Here is a 12,975-nt window from a genome sequence, read left to right as displayed (position 1 = left end):
AAAATAATATTTTCATTCATTGTAGAAAAACTATATTTTATCTATTGTACTTTCCATGTAAGTGAAACATTCTCGAGAGTAACGTTAAACAGGTTACGTGATGTATGGTACTTAGACGTTCATACTTTGAATTTTATTTCATAAACTTTCATGCTTCGCTAAACTTTTCGTTATTAACTTTTCGTTAATATATCTTTGATAATTTGCATTGCTGTATTGAGGAGGTTGGTATTCTTATAAAGTTTAACTGAGGCGCCGATTTTAAGGTCATCTCCGAAAGGCATCACGTGTTTTTGGTGTATGTAAAACTTATACGGTACCAATTTTGATGCAACAGATGCGCATTTCGACAAATAATGTCTCTTCAGTGATGCTCAACCGAAATGTTTGAAATCCGAAATAACCTAGGCCCTAAGAGCTATTTTAGGGAAAATCAGAGTGCCAAAAAGTGGAGCCAAATTCGTCTAAGGATACGAGCTATGCACGAGGGAGATAATCCTTAATTTTGAAATGAAAGTGTTTTTGGTGTATTTCAACCTATGTATGACTCATGGTCGTTGCATTGATTATTCTTGATATCTCTATGCTTAGCGTGACACGTGACCTCCGTTTGTAGGATCATATTATATCCGAAAGACGAGTGACTTTCGCTTCTAATGATATGCGCTTGAGGAAGTAACATGATTGGAGCAACGCAAGGATATAGAATCGAACCTATCTGACCTCAAAATTGTAACGCGGTGTTCTGATCACTATTGATTTCCCTGGATTCGACTTAATTGATAAAATGTGTCACGATATTGCAGTCAAAAAGCAAACTTTATACGGCAACATGGCGTTCAAAATATCAATTTTGTTATATTTTTATTATGTATACTGGTCCTCGACAAAAAATTCACTTATCAGGATTGTATCTAACTGTCCATTACAATTAGAAATTAAAATTTCTGTTAAAACCTTTGCCTCACCTTTTGTTGATTTCAGCAACTATACACATTTGTTCTAGACGGTCAAAATCAGACCTTGAATTTGAAAGTCTTACGCATCTGGTGTCCTAACTTGATGCGTACTTTATAGTTAGAAAGTAATAGAAAAAGTGATAACAATAATATTGATAATAATGATAATAATAATAATAACAATGATAAAAATCCTTGATTTAGAGGAGGTAGTTCAATCAGTACATGGTACTATTCTTCCCTGAGGCCTTCTAAAATAAAAACAATATATTCATAATGATATGTACAATCAAAGATAAAAATAAAATGATAGGTTCCGTGATCATATACAAAGTATAACAAATCGGTATTTAAATGAAATGGGGGTTAATATTTTTGATAAAGCATGGGTAAATGTAGGTACATTTAAATGACTACGGATAAGTACATATAATATTCAAACTAAGTTGAACAACACATAGGTTCATATAACTAAGACATTTAGGATAAAAGTATCAATACATTTACGTTTATTTAGGCTAGACACATATCTATTGGGAGATAGGGTACAGCAAAACGGAATGAACATCCTTTTGAATTAATTATATACGCGGATTGAGAAACGTAGTACAAAACCAACTACAACTGTAGGCCCCATTCTTCATGGGTAATATTTCTTCATTTTTATTTGATAAGTTTACGCCAGTGTCAATTGAAAAAAATAATATATAGTATTAGGTCATACCTTTATTAAAATCAGCGAAATAACATTCCAATTAAAATGCTCCTAGGATGAAGCTAAAATATTTGAATACAACATTTGGAAGTTATCTTTGTCTTCGTCGGGACCACCTGCCGCCAACGCCACCTGCCACCACTACAACTAAAGAAAAAAAATCAGCCAATATCTTTCAAGATGTTAATCAGTATCAGGATTTAAACATTGAGAACATGTTTCTCGATCAAAGAGATGTTAGTCAAGGTAAGTTTCCTGATCACCCATTAGCTCAGTTTAAAGGTATTTTAAGAAATGATTGAAACTATTAATCATTTAAACGTGTGAAAAAATGTAATCAATCAATGACATCCAGCAATTAGTTAAATTCTTAATGATATTGTTCCCAATAACAAAGTTGTGCAGTGGGAGCTCCGTTATTCTTTCAGAACTTGTGTGTCCCCATTTTTAACGTACATGCATCAGTAAAAATATTTTAAACTTTACGCTGTATTAGGATTAGAAATACATCATGTTGTGAAGAATACGCCTACAGACGGTATAGAACAACATTCTAAACAGCTTATTTATAGCAACCTACATGTTTTTGTGACGTCCAATATGGACACATACGAAAATTACTGCAATATATTTCAAAGTATGAAAGGTGAGCATAAGGAACAGTGATATATCTCACAACTCCTATAAGGATTACAAAATAAAGAGTTGGGCAAACACGGACCGCTAAGGATACCAGAGGTGGGATCAAGTGCATATGAGGATTAAGCATCTCCTGTCAACCGATCATATCCGTCATGCCTTGATCAGCAAAATGGAGTAATCCATAGTCAGAATCGGTGTGCTAAGAACGGCCTACCAAGCGGTATAAAACACTTCAAACTGCATTGGACGCAAGGATAGATGATAAGAGTAAACTAGATCAACATAACGATTATAGGATTTGCGAAATATTGACTTTAAACGAGACTGTTCAAACCCATGTGATATCTATAAGCAGAACAAGTCCGTAGGTGTCGAATCATTTGAGAGATGTAGACAGCATATATACAGATAATCGCGATACATTGCTATATGATTGAAAGGCGAAGATAAACGAACTGTGATCAATCTCATAACTCCTATAAGCAATACAAAATATATAGTTGGGCAAACACGAACCCCTGGACATACCAGGGGTGGGATCAGGTGCCTAAGAGGAGTAAGCATTCCCTGTTGACCGGTCACACCCGCCGTGAACCCTATATTCTGATTAGGTAAGCGGAGTTATCCGTAGGCAAAATCAATATGCCAAGAACGGCTTAACAATCGGCATGAAACACGTCAGACAGCATTTGACCCAATCATAGGTTGTATAGACGAACTAGATCGTTATAACGACCATCGACTTGAATCAGGTATCATGAGTATGATAAATTAACGATGGAAAAGCTTAAATCATCCCGTTTGTCAGAAAGTTGAGATGTTGGTTTGTCGTTAAAATCCAGTTTCAATAAAATAATAATATAGTATGCACTACAGTAATTTAGATATTAAATTGAAGCCTACGTGTTCGCCTTCAATGTGTATGTACATATCGTCTTGGCACAGTTGAAAGATAAGGATTGATTACTGATACTTTCGACAAGTTTGGTCCAATATTAACGATGGTAGGTATATTTATGAATAACTCACGCAAATCTAAAGTGAATCTGTTTAGACTTCACCTCTTAACTACGTTATATGTCGATGTCATGGGAGCTTTCACCAGTGCCGAAACGATTCATTTCAAGACCTATATTAAATTGTATGAATATCGGGTCACGATCAAATTGCAATAAAAAAGGAGTCCTCTCTAGTATACATGTATTAATAAATATCATTTTTATGTATTGTAATGCACTTCACCATTGGTTCGTTTTATGTCACTTGTCAAAGTAAAGAAATGCCGCCGCGGTGGCCAAGAGGTTAGAGCGTTCGCCCCGCATGCGGGAGGCCGGGGTTCGAATCCCGGCCGCGACAGACCGAAGTAGTTCCATCGCAAAACGCTCGGCATCAGGTGTGAATGTCACGGGTCCTCGAAGATGACCTTAAAAACAGATGGCCCGTGTCACAGTAAGTGTGGCACGCTAAAGGACCCTCACTGTTCAATGGCCATAAGCGCCGAGCATAGGCCTAAATTTGAAGCCCTTCACCGGTCTTGGTGACATTTGTGTTGGCATCCCAACACAGTTATAGCTCGTTATTAGAGTCTTCCGTCTTCAGCGGAAGAACCTTCTATTATTGTATTGTTGATTTTTCACTTTTCTTATTAGGGTCTTCCGTCTTCAGCGGAAGAACCTTCTATTATTCTATTGTTGATTTTTCACTTTTCTTTTTATTAGGGTCTTCCGTCTTCAGCGGAAGAATCTTCTATTATTCTATTGTTGATTTTTCACTTTTTATTATTTTTATTCTTTTTTTTTTCTTTTCCTTAGCGATTTTGTGCAGAGCATTTTTCAGAGATGGCTCGATCGATTTGCTTTAAATTTTCTGGGTTGATTTGTTGCCATCTGGAGTTTACATCTCCGTTTTAATTTTTGAAAATTCACTTCCGGTCCAGAGTTACGTCCGATTTTCCGTTTTTAAAATGACATTTTGTCCAGACGTTTCTTCATAAACGGATAAAGATTGAGTCTTCAAACTTTCAGGGATGATAGATGGTGACCTGTAGCTCTGTAATAAGGTTTATCAATGCGATCCATCACTTCCCATCGTCACCGGAAGTGAACAAAAGAAACGTCAAATTTCAAATTTATGATTTTGAAACAAAACTTGCATAGATTAATTGAGTCTCTATCAGCGTTTCAGAATATGTTAGACATACCGGAAGTTTAACCAGCAACTTCCGGTTTTTAGAGAAAAACTTTGAAAAATTGGTTTTTGTTTGTCCTCGTATATCTCGCTTATTTATCAAATTTTTAATACAATATTTACAGATGTTATTGACATTATCCATTTCTAGAGAACCTTTTAATATTATTTCAAAATTCACTTCCGGTCGCAAGTAAAGGCAGAATTTTCGTTTTTTAAATGAAATTTTGTCCGGGCGTTTTCTCATAAACGGTTAAGGATTGAGTCTTGAAACTTTCAGGGATGAGAGATGGTGACTTGTAGCTTTGTATTAAGGTTTATTATTGCCATCCGTCACTTCCGGCCGTCACCGGAAGTGAACAAAAGAAACGTCAATTTTCAAAATTATGCTTTTGAAATAAAACTTGCATAGATTAATTAGGTCTCTTTTGGCGTTTCAGAAAATGTTAGACTCAACGGAAGTTTAACGAGCAACTTCCGGTTTTTAAAGAAAGACTTCGAAAAATTGGTCTTTTTCTGTTTTCGTATATCTCCCCTATTTATCATCTATTTAATACGATATTTGCAGATATTATTGACATTATCCATGTCTAAGATAGTCTTTAATACTATTTCAAATTTCACTTCTGGTCGCGGGTTAGGGCCGAATTTCCGCTCTTCAATTGACATTTTGTGATGGCGTTTTCTCATAAATGATTTACAATTGAGTCTTGAAACTTTCAGGAATGATAGATATTGACCTTTAGCTCTGTAATAAGGTTTATCATTGTCACCCGTCACTTCCGGCCGTCACCAGAAGTGAACGAAAGAAACATCAAATTTTAAAGTTATGCTTTTGGAACAAAACTTGCATAGATAAGTTAAGTCTCTTTCGGAGTTTCAGAAAATGTTAAACTAATTACTGGAAATTTAATCAGCAACTTCCGATTTTTAAGAAAAACTTCGAAAAATTGGTCTTTCTTTGCTATCCTATCTCTCGCTTAGAAATCAAGAGTTTGATATGATTTTCGCATATATAATTGACATTATCCATCTGTAGAGTATAGTAAAAAAAAATTCTTTTCAAAATTCACTTCCGTTCGTTAAATATCTACGATTTCCGGGTATTTTTCTCCAGGCGTTTTCTCATAAATAATCAAAGATTTAGTCTTGAAACTTTCAGGAATGTTCGATGGTCACTTGTAGATGTGACATACGTGTTTCAATTTTCTTGCCGTCACTTCCGTCATCCGCTGGAAGTACCATAAAAATAGGTAATTTTTAATTTTTTACAATTCTAATACTCATAACATTATTTAATAGAGTGTAATAAGTCATACCATTTCTACAGGAAGTTGGTTGTTCGAAACCGGAACTTGTCCGAAAACTCAGTATTTTTCATGGAAATTTTTAGTGTGGATTCCTACGCGGTCCATTTGGAATTTTTAGTCGTTTTATGGACTCCCGAGATACTTGAAAGTGAATAAAACAAAACCGAAATTCTTTATAATTGATAAATCACGTCTTAGATGTACGTGTTTATTTCTTTCATGCATAGTCGTTCTTCACCAATTGAATTCTCCCAGTCAAGATCCTATCTCGTCAGAAATTGGACGGAAGACCTATTCGTTGCTCGCAACGAGATCATTTCTAGTTATTGTTATTTTTATTCTTTTTTTTTTTTCCTTACCGATTTTGTGCAGAGAATTTCTCAGAGATGGCTAAATCGATTTGCTTCAAGTTTTCACGGTTGATGCGTTGCGATCTGAAGTTTAAATTTCCGTATCGATTTTTGAAATATCACTTCCGGTCGCAAGTTATGTCCCATTTTCCGTTTTTAAAATGACATTTTGTCCAAACGTTTTTTCATAAACAGTTAGAGATTGGGTCTTGAAACTTTCAGGGATGATAGATGGTGACTTGTAGCTCTGTAATAAGGTTTACCATTGCGATCCGTCACTTCCAGCCGTCACCGGAAGTGAACAAAAGAAGCGTCAAATTTCAAATTTACGTTTTTGAAACAAAACTTGCATAGATGAATGAGGACTTTTTCGGCTTTTCAGAAAATGTTAGACTTACCGGAAGTTTAACCAGCAACTTCTGGTTTTTAGAGTAAAACTTCGAAAAAGTTGTTTTTTCTTTGCTGTCGTATATATCGCTTATTCATCAAGTTTTTAATAAGATATTTACAGATATTATTGACATTATCCATCTCTAGAGTATCCTTGAATACTATATCAAAATTAACTTCCGGTCGCGAGATATGGCCGAATTTCCATTTTTCAAATGACATTTTGTCTGGCCGTTTTCTCATAAACTTTTAATGATTGAGTCTTGAAACTTTCAGGAATGTTAGATGGTGACTTGTAGATGTGACATACATGTTTCAATTTTCTTGCCATCTCTTCCGTCATCCACTGGAAGTACCTTAAAAATATGTAATTTTTCTTCCTTTTTTTATTTTAATGTTCATAACATTATTTAATAGAATGTAATAGGTCATACCATTTCCACCGGAAGTTGGTTGTTCAAAACCGGAAGTTGTCCGAAAACTCAGTATTTTTCACGGAAATTTTAGTGTAGGGTCCTACGCAATCCATTTGGGATTTTTAGTCGTTTGATGGACTCCTGAGATACTCGAAAGTGAATAAAATAAAACCGAAATTGTTTATAATTGAGAAATCGTGTCTTACATGTACGTGTTTATTTCTTTCATGTATAGTCGTTCTTCACTAATTGAATTCTTCCAGTTAAGATCCTATCTCGTCAGAAATTGGACGGAAGACCTATTCGTTGCTCGCAACGAGATCATTTCTAGTTATTGTTATTTTTATTCTTTTTTTTTCCCTTACCAATTTTGTGCAGAGGATTTCTCGGAGATGGCTTGACCGATTTGCTTCATATTTTTAGGGGTGATGCGATGCAGTTTGTAGTTTGTACCGCCGTTTCAATTTTTAAAAATTCACTTCTGGTCGCAAGTTACGTCTGATTTACTATTTTTAAAATGACATTTTGTCCAAACGTTTTTTCATAAACGGTCAAAGATTGAGTCTTGAAACTTTCAGGGATGATAGATGGTGACATGTAGCTTTGTAATAAGGTTTATCATTGCGATCCGTCACTTTCAGCCGTCACCGGAAGTGAACAAAAGAAACGTCAAATTTCAAAGTTATGCCTTTGAAACAAAACTTGCATAGATGAATTAGGTCTCTTTCGGCTTTTCAGAAAATGTTAGACTTACCAGAAGTCTAGCCAGCAACTTCCAGTTTTTAGAGAAAAACTTCGAAAAAGTTGGGGGTTTTTGTCCTCGTATATCTCGCTTAGTTATCAAGTTTTCAATAAAATATTTACAGATATTATTGACATTATCCATATATAGTGTACCCTTTAATACTTTTTTCAAAATTCACTTCCGGTCGTTCGTTAGGGCCAAGTTTCCGTTTTTCAAATGACATTTTGTCCGGGCGTTTTTTCATAAACGGTTAAAGATTGGGTCTTGAAACCTTCAGGGATGATAGATGGTGACTTGTAGCTTTGTAATAAGGTTTATCATTGTCATCCGTCACTTCCGGTCGTCACTGGAAGTGAAAAAAAGAAACGTAAAATTTCAAAGTTATGCTTCTGAAACAAAACTTGCATAGATTAGTTGGGTCTCTTTCGGAGTTTCAGAAAATGTTAAACTTACCGGAAGTTTAACCTACAACTTCCGGTTTTTAGGGGAAGACCTTCGAATAATGGGTCTTTCTTTGTTCTCGTATATCTCGCTTATCTATCAACTTTATATTACGATGTTTACAGATATTTTTGATATTATTCATCTCTAGGACATCCTTAATACTATTTCAAAATTCACTTCCGGTCGCGAGATTGGGCCGAATTTCCGTTTTTTAAATGACATTTTGTCCGGCCGTTTTCTCATAAACGTTTAATGATTGAGTCTTGAAACTTTCAGGTATGATTGGTGGTGACTTGTAGCTTTGTAGTAAGATTTATCATTGTCATCCGTCACTTCCGGCCGCCACCCAAAATGAACGAAAGAAACGTCAAATATCAAATTTACACTTTTGAAACAAAATGTGCATGGAATAATTAAGTGTCTTCTGGAGTTTCAGAAAATGTTACACCTACCGGAAGTTTAAACAACAACTTCCGGTTTTTAGAGAAAAGCTTCGAATTTTTTTTCTTTCTTTGCTATGATATCTCTCGCTTAAAAATCAAGTGTTCGATATGATTTTCACATATATAATTGATATTATCATTCTTCAGAGTATAGTGAATTATTTTCTTTTTCAAAATTCACTTCCGTTCGTTAAATATCAACAATTTCCGGGATTTTTTTTCTCCTGGCGTTTTCTCATAAATAATCAATGATTGAGTCTTGAAACTTTGAAGAAAGTTAGATGGTGACTTGTAGATGTGAAATACTGTTTCAATATTGTTGCCGTCACTTCCGTCATCCACCGGAAGTGCCTTCAAATATGTATTTTTTCATTTTTTTAAAATTCTAATGCTAATAACATTATTTAATAGAATGTAATAAGTCATACCATTTCCACCGGAAGTTGGTTGTTCGAAACCGGAAGTTGTCCGAAAACTCAGTATTTTTCATGGAAATTTTTAATGTGGGTTCCTATGCGGTCCATTTGGGATTTTTAGTCGTTTTATGGACTCCCGAGATACTCGAAAGTGATTAAAATAAAACCGAAATTGTTTATAATTGATAAATCGTAATTTACATGTACGTGTTTATTTCTTTCATGTATAGTCGTTCTTCACTAATTGAATTCTTCCAGTTAAGATCCTATCTCGTCAGAAATTGAACGGAAGACCTATTCGTTGCTCGCAACGAGATCATTTCTAGTTATTATTATGTCTCCGAACACATAATGTCGGAGACATATTGTTTTTGCTCCGTTTCTTATTATTCTTATTATGTCTCCGAACACAAAGTGTCGGAGACATATTGTTTTTGTTCCGTTTCTTATTATTCTTATCATTATTATTATCATTTTCTTATTATTATTTTTCCTCTTTTTTAGTGAGAAATTTGTCTGCGCGATTATATGAACGTGCTTCGACTGATCAACTTCAAACTTTCTGAGCTGATAGGGGTCATAAGGAGGGGTGTAATCAACTTTCCAAATTTTCAAAATCGCCGCCATTTCAAAATGGCCGCCAAAAACGTCAAAAAATCAAAGTTGTCGGATTTCAACCAAATTTTATTTCTAAGGTAATATTGTGACCCTGAGTCCATTTCCAATATCAAAAAAATTTTTGAGCCGCCATTTTCAAAATGGCCGCCATATACCGAAATATTTGAAAGTGTTAAAATCCCTACAGCATTTGGGTTCTGGGGTCAATTGAGTGTCAACAGTTCTTTTTTAACATCATTATTTCCTTCCAATCTATTTTCAAATGTTTCAAAATGGCCGCCATTGAAGAAAATGGCGGCCAAAAATCAAGTCCGTCAGGTTTCAACCAAATTTAGTTTTTAGAGTTCTTTGAGGATCCTGAGTGCATATCTGGCATCAAAAACCATTTCTGACATGGGGAGGTGTTCGGAGACATTTGTGTTGGCATCCCAACACAGTTATAGCTCGTTATTATTATTATTTTCTTCTTATTTTTCCTCTTCTTTAGTGAGAAATTTGTCCGCTCGATTATATGAACGTGCTTCAACAGATCCACTTCAAACTTTGTGAGCTGATAGAGGATCATTAGGAGGGGTGCAATCAACTTTTGAAATTTTCAAAATGGCCGCCGTTTCAAAATGGCGGCTAAAAAACATCAAAAAATCAAGGTTGTCGGATTTCAACCAAATTCTATTTTTAGGGTAATTTGGTAACCCCGAGTCCATTTCCACCATCAAAAATTTTGTTTGAGCCGCCATTTTCAAAATGGCCGCCATATACCGAAATATTTGAAAGTGTTAAAATCTCTACAACATATGGGTTCTGGGGTAGATTGAGGGTCCACAATTCATTTCTAGCATCAGTATTTCCTTCCAATCAATTTTCAAATGTTTCAAAATGGCCGCCATTGAAGAAAATCAAATCCGTTGGATTTCAACCAAATTTAGTTTCTAGGGTTTTTTGAGGATCCTGAGTGCACATTTGGCATTAAAAAGCATTTCTGACATGGGGAAGTGTTCGGGGACATTTGTGTTGGTATCCCAACAGTTATAGCTCGTTATTATTCTTTTTCTCCGGTACTTTTTTGTGCGGTAGTGTTCTCGGAAACTACAAAAGGAATAGATATGAAACTTTCCAGGATGATAGTATAGCGTTTGTAGATGTGCATAGTGATAGTCATTTTGTCTGATCATGCATGCACCCGCGCACACGTGCACTGGAATTTTGGGTACAAAATATGGAAAATCAGAATATTAAAGGGATCGATATGAAACCTAAATAGGATGGTAGTATATCATTTGTAGATATGAAAAACAATAATTATTTTGTATACACGCGCACGCATGCGCGTGCACGTGCATTACAAAATTTGTACACTAACTTTGAAATCAGTCTAACTTTTTTGTTGTTCATTGAAATGGCTTGATATTCATATCATAGGTAGATACTGAGACCCTTAACTGGTTTGCATGGTCAAAATTACTAATTTGCACGCGCATGCACGTGCGCTTCATTTTGATTGGATAATACTAAAACGTTTGTAACTATCTTATTTATGAAGCGAATGAGATGATATTCACAGCATACGTAGACAATATGTGTATCTATATATTAGTGTACCAAAAAATGCCAACGCACACGCCCATGCGCGTGCATCGTTTTTCAAATGTTCAATTTTAAAGGACGATAACGTTTTTGTTTTTCATCAAATTCTATTGATTCTAAGGGTTTAGATGTGTCTTGGTACTCCTTACAAATTGTTGTCGTTAGAATTACTGCTCAGCACGTGCATGCACGTGTGCTGAATTCTGATTGGACGATTTTAAAATCGCTATAACTTCCTTATATTTGGTGGAAACGTTATGAAATTCATACTCTGGGTATATGATACAAATGCCTGTTGAACGACATCAACAAAAATGCGGAATCATACACGCGTGCGCGTGTATGCACGTGCAACGCTTTCTTTCATTTCTTGGTACTGAAATGACCATATTGAACGTACTGCATGTAATTAAAGGCTAAAATAAAATGATTTTTTGCTATACATTCACAAGGACATCACTTTTTAATTGGGGGAGGTTTGGGGAACATATGTAACGGTCCCCGTTACAATTAGAACTAGTTGTATAATATCTTCGTAGCTACATATATTTTGAAGATAAATCAAGTTTGATTTCTGTTATTTTTACTAACTATACATAGTTGGAGACGTTAAAGAACTAAAACGCAACACAAGGTACAGAAGCCTGTGTTCGTTTATCTCGGAAAATCTTTACAAAAATGAAAACCATGGACGAAAATGTTTTCCCGTTTGAAATCGATAATTAGTGACAGTAATACAAGCATTTCATATTTCATTTGTTGTTATGTACACGTAATTGTATATTATAATATTTTTAGAGTGTGTGGATATGGTAAACCAAAATACACAAATTAACATCATTGTAGACTGCTCTTTGCAACTTGTTTATAACAATATCATTGTAACAGCAATACCCCGTTTATTTGATCAATCTATGGAGTTCATGGAAGTTGTCCCAGTAATCTCGGCTTATCATTCTAACGCACCTGATCCCACCTCTGATATGTGCAGGGTCCATGTTTACCTCACTCATAATTTGGTATTATCTATAGGATTTTTAACATTGATCCATGTTTGTTATCTTCGGGGGGTGGGGGGGGGGTCAAACTTTCGAAACAAAATTGGTAGTTACTCTAACTTATTCAACGTTCGCGATTGAATTATGGTAATAGTATAACAGGAAATAAATATTAAGTTTCTGCTTTGTAGTTATCAAAAGCCGTCAACTTTCAAGGAACCCTTTAAAATGTCCCTCTTTTTATAGGCACTTCATCAATTTTATCGTTATCAATAAAGATAATGCTTGTTTTGTGTCCTTGTATAGGCATGTTTCAATGTTTAAACATTTCCGCAATGTGACATTTGATAGCCTCTGAGGAAATTATTCATATCGTGCGGCAGGTGATGGTTGCTAGACATGTATGCTAAATTTAAATAAGGGTTCCATTGGTAAAATCGTTCACCTGAGTCACTTTGATCCCCCTGTGTTGATTTTTTAAAGATATTTCTTTCTTCAATCTTTATTCTAATGAACATATTTCACCCCATATCATGTTCCCAATCTACCCTCAAGGAGTCACGTATTAAATTCACAAACAAGGGGATGCCCCAATCGCAACATAATTAACATTCCCTTGTTGTTCTGGAGAAAAAGACTTTAAAAAATATTTTCTTTCCTGTATGCATCGTTTATATCAAAGTTGATTTACCCTAATCCCAGAGTTAATGATTTGAATAAATCTAAGTGTGTTGCATTTTGACATGATTTAGTGTGAC

General features: G+C 35.1%; 1 protein-coding gene across 1 annotated transcript in view; it reads left to right on the top strand.

The window, feature by feature from the left end:
- The first annotated feature begins 614 nt into the window (after window positions 1–614).
- The window catches only part of LOC130048130 (uncharacterized), a 31,498-nt gene continuing 19,137 nt past the window's right edge, over window positions 615–12,975 (top strand). The window contains exon 1 of the mRNA XM_056144408.1: window positions 615–1,920. Within this exon, the coding sequence (XP_056000383.1) occupies window positions 1,909–1,920 (12 nt within the window). The 5' untranslated portion in view covers window positions 615–1,908. The remainder of the gene's footprint in view (window positions 1,921–12,975) is intronic.

This window comes from Ostrea edulis, chromosome 7 (genome assembly GCF_947568905.1).
Source record: "Ostrea edulis chromosome 7, xbOstEdul1.1, whole genome shotgun sequence".
Lineage (NCBI taxonomy): Eukaryota > Metazoa > Mollusca > Bivalvia > Ostreida > Ostreidae > Ostrea > Ostrea edulis.
This window is presented reverse-complemented; position numbering and strand designations above follow the sequence as displayed.